General features: G+C 55.9%; 1 protein-coding gene across 7 annotated transcripts in view; it reads right to left on the bottom strand.

Annotated features, from left to right (window-relative positions):
- The window catches only part of CLN8 (CLN8 transmembrane ER and ERGIC protein), a 43,906-nt gene that overhangs the window by 22,887 nt on the left and 4,466 nt on the right, over positions 1 to 16,553 (bottom strand). For 3 of the 7 annotated variants that reach the window (XM_042934166.1, XM_042934165.1, XM_042934160.1), the window contains exons 1-2: positions 12,312 to 12,378; positions 4,859 to 5,529 (exon numbers count right to left, since the gene is read on the bottom strand). In XM_042934166.1, coding sequence (XP_042790100.1) covers positions 4,859 to 5,401 — 543 coding nt within the window. In that variant the 5' untranslated portion in view covers positions 5,402 to 5,529; positions 12,312 to 12,378. Of the gene's footprint in view, positions 1 to 4,858; positions 5,530 to 11,311; positions 11,623 to 12,120; positions 12,186 to 12,311; positions 12,379 to 13,012; positions 13,134 to 16,553 lie in introns of those variants that run through there. The other 4 variants (XM_042934162.1, XM_042934163.1, XM_042934164.1 and 1 more) reach the window with 4 other exon arrangements.

Raw genomic sequence — 16,553 nt, 5'->3', positions numbered from 1 at the left:
TTTTAGGGCACGGTTCTGTCGCTGGGACCTGCTTGCTCCGTAGAGTCAACACAGCGAATGGTGTTGAGAAGCGACCACACCAAGACCCCCTTCTCCATCCTGCGTACACAGCGCCCGGCAAACCGCAGAGACTGCAGACAACGGCCCAAACCAGGCCTGTCGCCCGCGCCCCCCGACGGCTGGAGTCCGCCTTCTTCGTGGGGATGCTGGGGACCGAAGGCCGGGCCTCCCGGCACACCTGAGGAGGGAGACACCTGGAGACCCCCCAGCAGCCCTGCTCGAGGTGGGGCACGAACAGGTCTGGAACGACACCGTGAAGCCGTTCGACACCGGCCGCCCGAGCACAGGAAAGAGAAAGATTTTCATTTCTTCTTTTTAAGAGCATCCTCCAAAAAAGGACAAAAAATTTGAGATAACTAATAATCTATCTTCTTGGAACACGCGAACCACAGCCCAAGCTCGCACGTCTTGTGGGTTGTGGTGCCAGTCACCACGGGACACGGTGTCCCGGCACACGGACGTACGTGGCTCCTTTTGGGGACGTCCCTTCCCGCCGCAGCCACGTCTGCTGTGAAGCCTGGTGTTCTCACGTGTGAGGGGGCAGAGAAGACAGGACAGCTGGGCCACTGCCTGTCTGACCCGCACACCCTCCGTCCACACCCGGCCACGATGCCACCGGTGCCGTGCTCACAGCCAGAGGGCACAGGGAAGCTTCCCCCTGCCCTCCGTCCTCAGGAGGCCCCGCTCCGTGGGGAGGACACCCACGAGGGCAGCGCTGAAAAGCCACGTGGCGTGAGTAGGCAGGTCCCAAGTCACAGCACCTTACCTAAAAGGACCCACACCTGGACCAGCGGCTTCCATGACCGTTCAGAGCTCGGCTGAGTTGAAACGCTCCTTCACTCCATTAACGGTTTCCAGCCTCCCCCCAGATCACTCCTGTCCGAGGACCTCACGCCATCCCCAAGCCCCCCATCCACGAGCAGCTGTCCAGGTGCTTAAACTGCCCGGCTGCTGTAGCGCCCCGCGCACCTGCCCCGGTTCACCTGCCAGCCCGGCCCCCTGTCCCCCTCCACGGCACCTGCCCCTCTATTGCCACGTCCTCCTGTGGCACCGGGTGGGGCGGCCCTGGGGGACGACGGGACTGCCGGGCATGTGGCCAGGTACGTATGAACAGTCTGCACACTTACACTGCTAATTCACTTCTGGTGTGCGTACAGCATCGATCCCCAAGGACCCTGAAGGCAGTGTGGTGTTTCCTACTTCTCTGTTTTCTCCCAAAGCTTACCACAGTGTCGCAGGAGTGACACAACCCATGCGTGCTGACTGCAGTAGACGTTTACAAAACAAAAAGCTGTATGTCAAGTTTCACGTAAAACAGGCTGTGAACGTGTCATACGAGATGGCCAGAATCTGTGCTACAGTATAATTCTAAGAGTTTAACATGAACATCTTGATCTCAGAATAAGAATCAAGATGTAGACAGACGACACACATCTTTTTTTTTTTTTTTTTTAATTTTTTTTTCAACGTTTTTTATTTATTTTTGGGACAGAGAGAGACGGAGCATGAACGGGGGAGGGGCAGAGAGAGAGGGAGACACAGAATCGGAAACAGGCTCCAGGCTCCGAGCCATTAGCCCAGAGCCATTAGCCCAGAGCCATTAGCCCAGAGCCTGACGCGGGGCTCGAACTCACGGACCGCGAGATCGTGACCTGGCTGAAGTCGGGCACTTAACCGACTGCGCCACCCAGGCGCCCCGACACACATCTTTTAAAAACACGCTTTTAAAAACATAAAGGAAACAAATACACAGATAACAATTCCAGGTCCTAAACAACCTTATTCAGAAACAAAAACACGAGAAAACCATCCTGATGTGGAACAGCCGCCACTGAGACGGCGGGCAGGAAGCCTGGATCTGCCCTCCCCACAGACACTGATTCAGCAACCGTTCACACACACAATCCCTCCGTGAGAAATGCGACACTGATGGAGAGGCCCCTGTGCAGGAGAGCCCACACTCGCCGCGGCCGGGAGGGGCACTCAGGGCACCCTCCCGCACCACACGATCGGGAAGAGACCCCAGAGGAGGAAGGAGCTGCGGCATGAGCCCAGCACCCCAACTTTTTCGAGGGGCTCCCGGAGGACTGGCCTCGAGCTCGCCGGTCCTGGAGTTCTGACAGTCCGGCAGAGCCCGGCTGCCCGTGGGGAGCAGCGGCAATGGCTTGGCTGGTCGACCCCACAGTGGCCTGCTCTGCCCCAGAGCCTGGGGCCAGGCTGACCAGCGGGGTCGTGTCCCGCGTGAGGAGGGTGTGCAGACCTGGAGAGGTGCCGGCCTGGTCTAATGCACAGACAGCAACGGAGCCGGGAGCGGGACCAGGCAACGGAGCTCTGAACCAAGGAACAGGGAGAACCCTCCAAAAGCACCCCTTGGTGAGACGGGACTGAAGGGTTTATGTGACAGAGAATTACACACAACTGTCACGAAGATGCTCAATGAAGTCACGAGAACAACATGCACGACCACAAGCGAGAATTTCAAGCCAGACAGAAAAATGTTTAAAAACAAATACCAGACAGAAATCAAGGAACTGAGAACACGGTGAAGAACAGAAAAGTTCACTAGAAAGTTTACCAAAGTGATCTACAGATGTAACGGCCATCCCTACCAGAATCGCGATGCTTTTTTACAGAAACAGAAAAAACAATCCTCAAATTCACAGGAAACCACAAAAGACCGCAAATAGTCATGTCACTCTTGAGAAAGAAGAACAACGATGAAGGCATCACACTTCTTGATTTCAAACTCTATCTCAAAGCTAATCAAAGTTGCCCGGCACTGACACGCAGTCCGATGGAACAGAACGCAGAGCCCAGAGAGAAATCCACCAGGTGTGGTCAGTCCATTTCTGACAACGGGGCAAGGGCAGTACCTTCGACAGGTGCTGCTGGGGAGACCGGACAGCCACGTGCAAAGGAACGAAATGGGACCACGTTCCCACACCAGACACAAAAGGCAAGTCAGAATGGACTCAAGTCTTAAAAATAAGACCCAAACCTGAGACTCCTGGAAGAAAACATGGGGGAAAAACCTTCATGATGTTGGTCTTGGCAATGATTTCATGGACAGACACCAAGGGCAGGCAACAGATATAAAAACAAACAACTGGGACTGCATGAAACGAATATCCTGCTTTAAGCAAAGGAAACGGTCACTGGGGTGAAAACACAACCTACAGAGTGGGAGAAAATATCTGTGAACCACATAACTGATAACAGATTAGTCTTCAACATACATAAAGAACCACAACTCGATCGTAAAAAACAAAAAAAATCAGATTCAAAAAATGGCCTAGGGACTTGAACCGTTTTCCAGAGAGGCCAACAGCTGTATGAAAAGATGGTCAGCATCACTCGGAACCTGGACCCACAGGGAGGAGCAGCCTCGCACCTGTCAGGACGGCTGTCGTCAAGCACACGAGACGAATGTTGGCGAGGGTGTGGAGAGACAGGAAGCCTCGCAGTGTGGGGAGAGTGAAGATGGGGCAGCCGCTGTGGAAAATGGTTTGGAGGTTGTATTTTCTAACACCGAGCTACCTTATGATCCAGCAAACCCACTTCTGAGTAGTTTTCCAAAATGACCGAAATCACGATCTCGAAGACCTGTGAGCTCCTTCCCTGTGACACACAACAGCTAAGACACGCAGACAACCGCAGCGCCCGCGGCAGGTGCACGACACGGAAAGTGTGCTGGACACACAGAACGGAAAACTGTTCAGCCTGAAAAAAGGAGATTCTTCGATATGCAACGTGGATGAGCCTTGAGGACGTGATGCTCAGAGCGGCGAGCCCGTCACAGAAGGACGAACACCGCTTGGTTCCATGATACGAGTCACCTACAATGGTCAAACTCACAGATCAGTGTGGAATGCCGGGTGCCCGGGGCTGGAGGAGGGCGGCAGGGAGCTGCTTATCACCAGACATGAAGTGTCGGCCACGCAACGGGAGACAAGCTCAAAAGAGCTGCAATAATACCGTTACCTAAAAACTGGCTAAAAGGGTAGATCTCAAGTGTTAACATAAGATGAGAGAAACATTTCAGAAAGATGTGTGTAATTCATATATACACTTTTGGACCTTGTTTCAAAAACATTTGAAAGAAAGAAAAACAGAATCACCTTCTCTGGGGCTTACAGAATACGATCAGCTCAGATCCACTGTTTTGTTATGGAGCCAGAAGCTTAAAACATTTGTTTAAAATTAGCAGGGGCACCTGGGTGACCCAGTCGGTTAAGCATCCGACTTCGGCTTAGGTCATGTCAGAGTTCGTGGGTTCAAGCCCCACGTCGGGCTCTGTGCTGACAGCTCGGAGCCCGGAGCCTGCTTTGGATTCTGGATTCTGAGTCTCCCTCTCTCTCTGCCCCTCTCCCACTTGTGCTGTCTCTCTCTCCCTCTCTCAAAAATAAATGGTATTAAAAACATTTTTTTAATAAAATAAAATTAGTAACATGGAGGGGCGCCCGGTGGCTCAGTCGGTTAAGCGTCTGACTCTCGGTTTCTGCTCAGGTTGTGATCTCACAGTTCGTCGGGCTCTGCTCTGACAGCGTGGAGCCTGCTTGGGATTCTCTCTCCCTCTCTCTCAAAATAAATAAACGTTAAAAAAATTAGTAACACGGAATTCAACCAAATGAGCGGTTACTGTGGACGCCATGACCTGGTCTGGCGGGGACCCCGAGCGTGGCGCACAGGGAAGCCGTGGCACGGACACGAGACGGGAAGGGGGCCCTGCCCGGCTCCCCAGGTCGTGCTGACAAGGAAAGAGAGGACAGGTGAGCCCCACGCCCGCAGAAACACTCACCTTCAGGAGCATCCAGGAAACGCAGGTGAAGGGGGTGCTGACCTCCAGGAGCAGCGTGATCATGGCCAGGTAGTGGCCGGCTCTGAGGTTGACCACCGAGCCGAGAAAGCCCAGGAAGGCAAAGAGGTGGTGGACGACCAGAAACCAGTCAAACGTCCGGAAGAGCACGTTGGACACGTGAACCGCGACGTTTTCAAAGAGAAAGAATCCCGTTGCCGTCGCCACGTGAAACCAGCACCAGTTCTGCTGGCCGCGCGCCTTATCGGCCTGGAGCACGGGGTCCGCCAGCAAGGCCCACAGGCCCGCGGCCGTGCTCTGAACGCCAAAGACCGCGCGGGTGGCCGCCAGGTTCCAGAAGACCTTCTCTCTGGCCACCAGGGAGCGGTAGGTGGCATTCAGGGAGGATGACAGCTGGTGGCAGACGACGAAGACGCCCACGTAGAAGACGAAGCCGGCGACCACGAGCGTTGAGCGGATCTTCCAGGACGTGTAGTCCAGGTCGAAAATGCTCCCTGCTGTGCCGCCATCGCTCACATGAGTCATCGTCCTAGGTGCGGAGGATTAAAGGCGTCCCAGGACCAATGCAGGGCTCGGGCGCCCACACCGCGTCTCGTCCCACGAGGCACCGTCCGTGCAGGTGCGTCTGGGCTCGTCATGTATTCGTCTCCGACCTGAAGAAGGAAGACAGGCTCACATGTGTGGACGGGATGGGGGCCCCCCCACTTCTCTGCTCCTGCAGGACGCACACAGTGCTGGGAGAGGGAGTGTCACAAGCCCTCTGTCCTCATGTGCTTGCAGGCAGGCAGGCAGGCGTGCGCATACACACACACACACACACACACACACACACACACACACACAGCAGGGAAGCGCCACCGGCAGCACCTGAGGAGGAAAGGAGAGGGCATGGGAGCCGGGAGGTGGGACGGCAGCAGTGGTGAGGCTGATGGCACACACCATCCGGGACTCTGCCGCGGGGACGCCCCGCTCACAGCCTGGGTCACACTCACACTCCACAGGGTGAGACACTTAGGCAACCACACCGGGATACGCTTTGTCAAAGCTTCTCACACCCCCGAGGGAGAGCCCTGCCCTGCCCTCTACAGGCTGCACGCAGTACTGTGCAGGGTACACGCCCCGGCCGGGCTGCGTGCAGACTTCACACTGTCTGCGCTCGCTCTCCGCACGCAGAAATCACTGTCGGGAGCACAGGAGCAGGGGCAGCTGTGTAGACGGGCTGCAGTAATGTCTGGCACACACAAGGTGTTTGCAGGACTCAGCACGAGGATTATCATCACCCGTCACATCAGGGTCCTTATAAACCGGAGGAAAACCCAAGTCCCCAGTTCCAGTCTGTTAACCTGCCTATGGCATGAAGCCCGTCCACACTCCCATCTGAAGCCAGTGCAGGGCCTGGATGGGAAAGGGACGAGGCCACCCGTGTGTGCCTATCCCCGCCCTGGACACCGGGAAGGACAGCGTGTCCTGCCCAGGCAGGGGGCTATGCCGAGTCCTTGCCAGAGGAAACCCACCTCCCACCCTGGACCACATCAGCTCTCAAATGCAAGGTGGGAATTCTGATTTCCAACCGTGAAAAACATCCCCTACGCTCAGTACGTAAAGACACGAAGGAGGGTGTGGGTATCGCTTACCACTGCCCCGTTTCCAAATCCTTTTCTCCTACACCAGCGGCTGCTACACGCAGAGAAGATATTACGAACATACTTACCCACTCAAACAGTAAGTGCAATTGAAATAACCCAATAATTTCTCTGTAACAATGTAAAAACAAAAATTCATTCTTTGCCCAGAAATAAAAAAACAAAAAAATATTTCTTCTTTTCGCAACCGGCCCATTTGCTGTTGCTGACCTCAAGTCCGGCAGAGTTTGGAGACTAAGATGAACTTCTGGCTGGATTTCCAATACATTTAAGGACCTTCCCGCCTCCACATTAGAAGACGGCTGTCGTACGTTTTATACTAGTTAGCGCGACAGACTGCACTGTGGTGACCGCTAGAGGAAGGTCACCAAAACCCGTGCTCCTGCCCTTCACACGCGTCCCCGCAGAGTCTGAGCACCGTGCTCCCAGGACAGGGTCGGGTGGTGGCTCTTGACCTGCCCCCTGCCCCACCCGACAGCCCTCCTGCACAGGCAGCTGTTTGAAAGCCCAGCCCGTGTCCCTCACCTCTGGGCTCCTGCTGGTGCTGGGTCCTCTAAGAGTCCTTTCCCCACCCGGCCCCACCTGTCAGCCCTTATCCTTCCGATCTCGGCATCAATGCCTTTTCCTCCAGAAGCCCCCTCTGGAAGTCCAGCCTCCACAAGACAAGCGGCTCTCTGTGGGCGGGGCCAGGCCACCTGCCCGCCGCTGTGCCCCCACCACCTGATACAGCGCCTGGCGCAGAGGACGTGCCCAGGAAACACTTGTTGAATATACGCTCCCATGGTCGCATTTACGTAAGTTTGGACGCGTTGTCTGTGAAACTTCCAAGACCAGATTCTCGAGTCCTCAGAACAGGAGGAAGGGACCTCTGAAGCGTTCTGTGTCAGCCTCACAGCGCGGGACCCCAATGTGCAGGAGGGAACCCCAGGATCAGGTGCTAGCAAAGTGGCCAGAGTCCCCCCTGGGTCCCCTCCTGCCCACACCTTCCACATCCCACAGCCCTGCAGGGGGCTCACCAGACAGGGCACCTCCTCAGGAGCGGAGGGCTCTCCCACCCACATCTGGGCAACAAGGAGCAGGACTGGGCAGGGGCCACGGTGCGTTCCAGCTGTCCATCCTTGCGGAGGTCACCATGTCTAGCTGAACTGCGGGCTGTGAGCCCAGAGCCACAGCTGTCCATTTGTGACTATTCGGCGAAAAGAGCTACCCTGCCCAAACAGTCACGGTGACCACTGTCGGGACGTAGGAAGCACTAGCTCCTTTAACCCAAACTACGGAGGCACCTTTTCTAACTACTGAACTCGTGGATTTGATAATGGTCCTGTAATCAAAGGCAAAGATCATAGAAGCATTTGTCTTCCTACTTCTGAGTGAACCAAGCTCTATGGCAGGCTGGCTCTTTGTGGGTATGAATCGATTCAGGGAGGAAAGACAAAAGCACACACGTACACACACGTCCCCCCGGGAGTCCCGAGTCTGTGCCATCGCCCGTGCCCGTGCCCAGGAGTGCTCTGTATCAGACAAGACTGAAGGCGCCGAGGGGGCTGCGCTGGCAGCTTCACGGACTTGTTCTCTGCTCCTGTGATTCACATGCCCCCAAACACACGTACAAGCACATGTGCACACAGGTCAGTCTAATAGATGACAGGCTGGCGAGAGTGCCCGGGCGTCTGTGCGCTGGTGTGTCGCGTTTATTCCCCTGCACACTCCGACATCGTAAAAACCTTCCTGGCTGGGCAGCCCGCCCCTCCCAGGCCAGCCCATTCTTGAGAGAGCAAAGCAGGGACCTAACCCATCAGAGCCCTGCCTCCCCACCCAGCCCCTGCACCTGGAGGCACTACTGCTCTGCCTTGACCGCCCCAGGGTCCACCAAAGCCCACCGAAATCGTTCAAGCGAGCCAGTCCTCGCGTTCACGCTGACCTGCTTGCCTTTCCCATGGAAACCCCAACAAAGGCTGCAGCCTAAACCTTGTCTTGTCTCCTGACCGGTACTTCCCCATGGGGCCCAGCATGGGGCGGGCAGGGCCCGTCTCCAGGGCCCACGAGTGTGATAACCCTGGTTCTCCTGAGCCTCTGCTCTGTGTCCGCTGGTGCCAACACCTGTCTCATAAAAGCACACAGAACAATCTGGTTCTGGGGAGTCACCTCCTAACCCCACAAGGGTGGGGAAGGCTGAAGTTTACAGGTGCAGGTCAACTTCCTGCAGAGATTTCCAGGTTTGGGTAGAAAGGAAGCCTCACCTCCAAGCACGTGATGGTAACCATTACAAGAGTCACCCTGCACAAAACTGTAAACTCTGCTAAACTATGGACTCCCCCGAAGACTTCTTGTACTCTTCCACGAGCCAGTCACGAGGTCCGGGTGACAGTTCCCATTTTGCCACGATTGCGTGAATATGCTCTTAGCCAAGGCTCCCAGCTTCTGTGGCTCCTCTGCCCGGGCCTCTAAGCCTCAGGCTCGGCCCACTGGTGAGCCAGGACAAGTGCTGTATCAGGAAGTTTGGGCTCAGGATCGAGGGACCCCAGGGTGCCACGGCCAAAGGAATAAGAACGGTGGAATCCGACCGTGGTTCCACTATTCAGGGCCATGCTGGGCCCGTTTCTGACTGTGAGAATAAAAAATCTACATAAATGTGGGAGAGTGGGCATTGGGTACTAACAGGAGACACCTACCACGTGCCAGGCATGTTCGACTAGGCCGTCTGCAGGAGAGCCCAGGCGTGGTCCCCAATTCAGACTGCACTGGCATGTGACCAGACGGCCCTCAGAGCCCCGGCCCATGGTGCACAATCGATCGCCTGCAGTGTCTCTTCCACGCGCGTGGAAGATGCCTGTGACTGGGCCCACCTCCAGATTCTGCCTTTACGGCCCCGGAGGAATGGCCACGCTTGGGCATTTCCTAAGCACGCGGGTGCCCCGAGGCAGGTGTGGAGCCACTGAACTGGCATGACCTCCGCTCCCCATCTGGTTGTGAAAACCCAGGAAATCTCAGGTGGGGTGGCCCAGTCTCTTCCTTCTTCCAAACAAGGTCAGCGGAACTCAAAGGCAGCACACAGCGGCAGTGGCTTTAAATGTGAGCCACACACAATCGAAGAAAAGCTGATTATCCTGCTGGAAAGAAACGCTCAAAGCAAGCCACTGTGAGTGTCTCTTTTCTACTGCCCCTCCCTTGACACTCCTGCCCCCCACCAAGCAGCATAGGGACCAGGGGGTCCTGAGGGTCAGGGAGGGGACGGCCTCAGTGTGCCTCCAGGGTGGAGACGTGCACCGTCCCGGGTAAAGGGAACGGAAAAGCGGAGGTTCTGAGACAGGGATCTGCTCACCAAACTCACAGTCCTCTGGAGGATGGTAGGACACAGGCCCGTTCCTGGGTCCACATGTTTCAGAACCACATGCTTGAGTCACTGACAGTAAGACCACGTGAGGCAAGGACGGAGGCACAGGGCTCCTGAGGAGGCCCAAGTAAGGCGGCCGGGGGCGGGCCAGCTCTTCACGTGGGTGATGGGAAACTGGCTGCAAGGGCTCAGAAATCTGATAAAAAACACTGTCCTTTGAGGTACACCACAGAGGGGTGCCTGGGGGGCTCAGTCGGCTAAGCATCGGACACTCGATTTCAGCTCAGGTCATGATCTCATGGTTCATAGGATCGAGCCCCGCGTCTGGCTCTGTGCTGACAATGCAGAGCCTGCTTGGGATTCTCTCTCTTTGCCCCTCCTCCCCTCACTCTCTTTCTCCCAAAATAAATAAACTTAAAAATTATTTTAAAGTACACCATGGAAAACGCGAGGAGCCTTCTAGACCTTTTTGAGGACAGTATCATATATATACATATAAATATATATTAAAAAATAAAAACAGCTGCAGACAGTAGAGTCAGACATTGAAACAAAACAGGAGAGCGGAGCTGAGACAGACGGGTACCAGCAAGGCAGCGCAGACAGGGTGGGGCCGACCTCCAGTTCTCCTGTCTTTCCCTGGCCTGTCACCCTGATCACATCCCTCTGAGATGGCACAGAGGACACTAGGGTCACCGCTGTCCCACTGCCGCGTGCCCGCCTCCCAGACTGGAGGGCTCCTTTCTGGGGCCTGAAGTCTAGCGGGTGGTCACAGCTGGAAGTCCCTGTTCCCTCTCGGGGACAGCGGAGGCCCAACAGCTCACCTCAGGCTTTGTTTCCATCTGGAAGGCATCCAAGTCCAGGTGGCTGAGGAGCTGTGGGGGCAGGGGGGAGGCACTGGTTCCTAGAGGGGGGCCCGGGGTCCCCCACCCAACTCTCTGCTTTCTTTCGGAAAAAAAAAAAATCTATCTACAAACCTCGTCTTTCTAAGATTCGCTGGTTTCAACGGATGCATTGCGCTGGACCAGCCGTTTTTAAAAAATTTAACAAGCATTAGTTTCAGGGCCACAGTGTGACGTGCCAGCCCTGTCTCCAGGGATGGGACTCCGTGGCCACCAGGACGCTGAGAACTCCATCTGACGCCCACCGAAGAGTTCACCGGGGGCTAAATTGCTAAACTGCCAAATACTAGCAGTTCCGTATTTGGCTTCGATAATTGATCCAAAACTTGGAAATGAGGAAGGGTGTATGCTTTCTACATCATGCTGGATGACTGCTTAACAAACCTCGTGAGGATCACCTGACTTGGGAGGTAACTGTCACCCTTTCCTGGGGACCGGCCATTTCAGTCAGAGAAGTTACAGGTTGAACCATGACACTGATAAGGGGCTACCTTCCCCATTCGGCCCCAGGAAGAGATAGTGTGCGGTTGTGCTTTCCGTGCGCCCAGACACTCACCACTGCCCTGCCTCACCCGGCACGCCTCTCCGACCCTTTCATTCACTCGGTTTTGAACCGACTTTTCATCCTGCTGGGTCCATAGTCAAGGAGACCAAAGTCACCTGACACATGTTCCCTGTCTGTGCGAGACCCATGTGTGTATCACTTTGAGAATGATGGTTTGGTCATGAGTAAAAATGTTTCTTCCAAAATCAAAAGAAATTCAGACTCCAGGAACAGAACAAAATTCAGAAAATCTGACCAAGCATATAAATACAAAAATAATACCCTGTAATCCTCCAAGCCAGCTGCAGGCCGCACTACTATTTTCGATTCAATCGATTCACTAAATATAAGCTCTTACTAATTTTTCCCCTAAAAAAAGGGCCGGGGATACATACTGCCTGGCGCCTGCTCCTTTCCCGTCCACAATCCTGCCTGCAAAGTTATGTCTCCCCGGCACGGAGACCACCCCGCAGGGTGCACCGGCCCATCCAGCGCCCCGTCAGGCTCCCCGTTCCTCACAGCTCCCCACTGCCTGGCAGTGCACGTGGTCCAGGCCACCCGGAGACCCCAGCACAGGCGCAGCTCCAGTGTTTAGGGACAGGAAGCCCTGGGCGAGAACGCACAGCGAGCGGGCCCTGGGAGCTGCCTGAGGAAGGCTCACTGCCGCGCCCTGCTGCTTCCCGAGCTCCGCGGCTCCCCGGCACGGGGCTCCCCTGCACAAGCACAGGGCTGCTCCGCACAGGGCTCCCCCTCACAAACACCGGGCTCCCCCGCACAGGGCTCCCCCGCACAAGGCTCCCCTGCACAAGCACAGGGCTCACCTGCAAGCGGGGCGGCCGGAGCCCTGTGCAGCGTATCCCCGCCCCCGTCCAAGCCGGGACCTCGCTCCCGGCCGCGCCGTAGGGGAGCGCAGGCCCCGCCCCGACGGAGAGGACGCCCACCCCGTCCACACGGCCCCCGCCCCGGCCCGTGCGCCCACCCGCCCACCGTCCTCCCTCATCCCGGCACTCACCGCACGGCCGCCGTCACGACCTCGCCGCAAACACGGCTGCGCATGCGCACGTCCGGTGGGCGGGGCCTATCGCGGGGCCGAACGGAACCGCGGGGGCGGGGCCTAGCGCGGACCGGACGGAACCGCGGGGCGGGGGCGAGGCCTAGCGCGGGACCGAACGGAACCAGGGGCGCGGGGCGGGGCCTAACGCGGACCTAACGGAACCGCGGAGGCGGGGCCACGGGGGCGCGGACCTGGCTCCGACTTGAGGCCCCTGCCCTGCCTGCCCTGTACTCTCGGTTGTGCGCAGACCCTCGCCGCCCTCGTCACGCCCCAGGCTGACCCCTGGAGAGCAGTGGCTGTCCAAGGAAAGGGGCCGTCTGACAGACCCCACCGTCGCGGGGGTGCTGGGTCCCCGCAACGTCTTTGTGCCCACCGCCCACGGTAGGGCCCCGGGGATCGCGCACTGCAGAGACAAGCCCGCGGAGCCCCGCCCCCACCGGGACATCACGGAGACCCCACGGAGCCCCCCCCCCTGAAAATTCACGGAGACCCCATGGAGCTCCCCCCCACCCCGGGGACCCCACCGAGTCCCCGCGGAGCCACACACCCCCCCCTCGGGGACCCCACCGCGACCCCAAGGAGCCCCCCCCCCTGGGATTTCACGGAGACCCCACACAACCCCCACTGGGACCCTCCCCCCGGAGGCCCCCTCCCCTCACCCGGAAGCCCAGGGATGCAGCTCACGGCTGGGCCGCAGCTGGAGGCCCCAGCTCCACGCCACACCGGGGTGACTCAGCAATCAGAAGCTTGGAAATGGGGAACATTCAGATAGTTTCACTTCCCAACCGTGGCCTTTGGCGAACAGGGACTTCTCTCGACCCTAGTTTCTGGTCTGCAAAGTCCGTAAGACTGCCCCACTGAGTGGCCTGTCCCGACTGTCACTCCTCCTCTGTGTGTGGTTTTGTGAACCCCTGGAGGCAAAGCTTGGGCACAACGGTGTTAATGTCATCCCCTGGGAACTCCTTATCTTCCGGAGAAAGCAGTTGTTTTAGTCTCCCCAGGACCCTGGTTGCTTATGGTGGCTTGTGGTTTCCAGAGCCCCTCTGGGCATGTGATGGATATCCAGCAGGCCCCCTCTCCTGGCGGTGTGCCCCCCACATCACCTCATCACCTGGGCTCCTGGCCCTCAGAATCTGCTTCTGTGAAACGGAAACTAGGACAGCATCCACTCGGAATACTGCCCAGGGAATTAGATGTTATGATGGGAACAGTGGCTGGCATTATATTGGCATTCAGTGCCTGCTACTTACTTAGTCATACAAAGTCATTGACTGTAGGAACTGCCAACTGGGTGTCAAACTCCCCTGTCCTTATCTTCACCGTCCAGGTGAGGCAGCCTCCAGAACGAAGACCTCCATGGGAAAGGCAAAGCTTGCTGGCCTTGCCTGTGCCCCTGGTTTCTCGCGTAGTTCAAGAACCAGCCCACAGAAGACAGAGCCCAGGGGCTTAGAATTGGGGGTTTGGTTTTTGAGTGAAGATCGCCAGGCAGCCTGGCCTTGAGTAAACCCCCTGGCTTTGGACCCAGACAGCCCTGGCCTCCAGGACCACCAGCTTCGAGAAGTTGGCGTGCACCCTCTCAACCCCTGAGCTCTGTTGGGAAATGTGGGAACAGCACCTGGTAGGGGGCTCTGAGGTCTCCAGGGGCGCTGACTCATCCGGGCACAGCTCCAGGTCAGCACGCAGTAGGGCCCTTGCCCCTGAATATTCCCCTGAAGCCTTTTCTTCCTTAACCACATCTACCACCGCCGGACACTTTGTGTTTTTATGTGTTTGTTTTAATTATTTTTTATTTTCTGTGTCTTTCAACTAAAATGTGCCCTGCATGAAGAGGGACTTGGCCCTGCTCCCTCTTTTTTTTTTTTTTTTAAACCGTTTGAGAGAGTGAGAGTGGGGGAGGGACAGAGAGAGGGAGAGAGAATCCCAAGCAAGCTTTGTGCTGTCAGCAGGGAGCCAGACGTGGGGCTCAGTCTCATGAACCCTGAGATCATGACCTGAGCCCAAATCAAGAGTCAGACGCTTAACCCACTGAGCCAGGCGCCACCCCAGCCCCCACTCCCTAGAACGTCCTCAGTGACTTGTGAAAAGCCCTTTAACCTGCACCCACATGCCTGCACCCATCCAGCCTCCCACATGAGAGGCCCTCAAACACTTTATTGAGCTAAGAATATGACAGATCCTGAGTCACATGCTTTTGTTTTGTTTTAACCACTGCCCATGTACATCTGGGGCCAATGTGGGGATAAAGTAAGGCGTTTTAACTGTGAATGTTCTTTGAAAGTAAGGTATCAGAAAATTAGTCTATACCTTCAGCACATCAGGAAGAAGGTTTCCATTCCCATTCAGGTTTTCAAGTTCAGCGTTTTTTTTCTGGTGTGTGCCACCTTGCTTTAGGTGAAATCCTGGTCCTGAGTGTCACATAAAAATGTAGCTATAGGGGCACCTGGTGGCTCAGTGGGTTGAGCATCCGACTTCGGCTCAGGTCATGATCTCCTGGTTCGTGTAGTCCAGCCCCGCATCGGGCCCTGTGCTGACAGCTCGGAGCCTGGAGCTGCTTCAGATTCTGTGTCTCCCTCGCTCTCTGCCCCTCCCCTGCCTGTGCTTTGTCTCTCTCTCCCTCAAAAATAAGTAAAGATTAAAAAACTTGTTTTAAATGTAGCCGTAGTGGTGACTGTGCACTGGTGCGGTGCACGGCCTCTCGGGTTGCCTCCCTTTCCTTGCCCTCAGTGCCACCTTATGCATACGGAGCTGAGGCTCATAGAAACCAAGCAACAACTTGCTCAGTCAGTCTCATAGGCAGAAACCGCCTCAGCTAGAATTTAAATGTTCAAGGACTGTGCCTTTCCACTCTGCCCTCTTTGATGCATCGTGGTAAGATCAGTCATTTGGAAAACAATCCAGAGACAACCAGTAATAAATAACCTGGTGCAACTCAGAAGACAGACGGCACTGCAGCCTTATTTCTGCTTACAGGGGACCCGCGGGATTGTCCTCCCAGTGAGGCCACAGGGATCCACGGACTGTCTTCCTACTGAGGCCCCTGTGGGTCCAAGCGGGTCACCGGCCCCTCCCTCCAGCAGATGCCACAACATATCTACTGTGTGTGACACAGCCTGGCAGGTGCTTTCCGGAAATGGTTCATTCACAACCATTTGGCTGGCCTGGCACGTCCCGGGATGCGAGTAGGCGTATTCTCGCACTTCCTAGGTGAGAAAGCCAGGGCTCCAGTGTGGTAAGGTCAAGGAATCTGTCCCCTCCCCTCAGCTGCTGAAAGATGAGGCTGACTTTTGAAATTCAAGGCCATGAGGTGTTTGGAGGCAATTGAAACTGATTTTTTAGAGGCGGTGGGTAGGACAGTTTTAATATTGCCTTTCCTTTCTGATCGTGTAAGCAATAAGGCTCATTGCTTGCTTAAGAACAAGACAAATTTTTTAAAGACATTAATTAGCAGGGGTGGGGTGGGTGCAGTGAGATTTCTCCTCTTCTTTTTTCTTTCCTTTTTTTAATTTTTTATGCTCACTTCTTTTTGCAACAGAGTGCAAGTGGGGGAGGGGCAGAGAGAGAGGGAGACCCAGAAGCTGAAGATGGCTCCAGGCTCTGAGCTGTCAGCACAGAGCCCGACGACGCGCTTGAACCCAGAGGCACTTGAACCCACAAACCGTGAGATCATGACCTGAACAGAAGTCAGACGCTTAACCTACTGAGCCACCCAGGTGCCCCTCTGGTTATTTGTCGGTAAGAACCAAGAAATAAGTGGACGGGTTGTCATGGGGGGAGGGGGAACTTTCCCCTTTTAAATCCCTGTATTTGTTACCAGAGAGCGCAGTTAGCTGAGGAGGAGAGATATTCCAAACAACATTTTAGGGGTGCCTGGGTGGCTCAGATGGTTGAGTGTCCCACTTCGGCTCAGGTCATGATCTCACGGTTTGTGGGTTCGAGCCCCTGGTCAGGCTCTGTGCTGACAGCTCGGAGCCTGCTTCAGATTCTGGGTCTCTGTCTTTCTCTGCCCCTCCCCTGCTCACAGTCTGTCTCTCTCTCTCTCTCAAAACTAAATAAACATTAAAAAAAAATTTTAATACATTGGACCCCAGTTCACGATCTGCAGACCACAGATCAGAAACGAACACGGGATTCTCTGGACACCTGCACCGCCAATGAGTAGGTTCTCGGCCCCGCTATGATGGAGATGCTCCCTGACGTGCT

This window comes from Panthera leo, chromosome B1 (genome assembly GCF_018350215.1).
Source record: "Panthera leo isolate Ple1 chromosome B1, P.leo_Ple1_pat1.1, whole genome shotgun sequence".
NCBI classification, from domain to species: domain Eukaryota; kingdom Metazoa; phylum Chordata; class Mammalia; order Carnivora; family Felidae; genus Panthera; species Panthera leo.
This window is presented reverse-complemented; position numbering and strand designations above follow the sequence as displayed.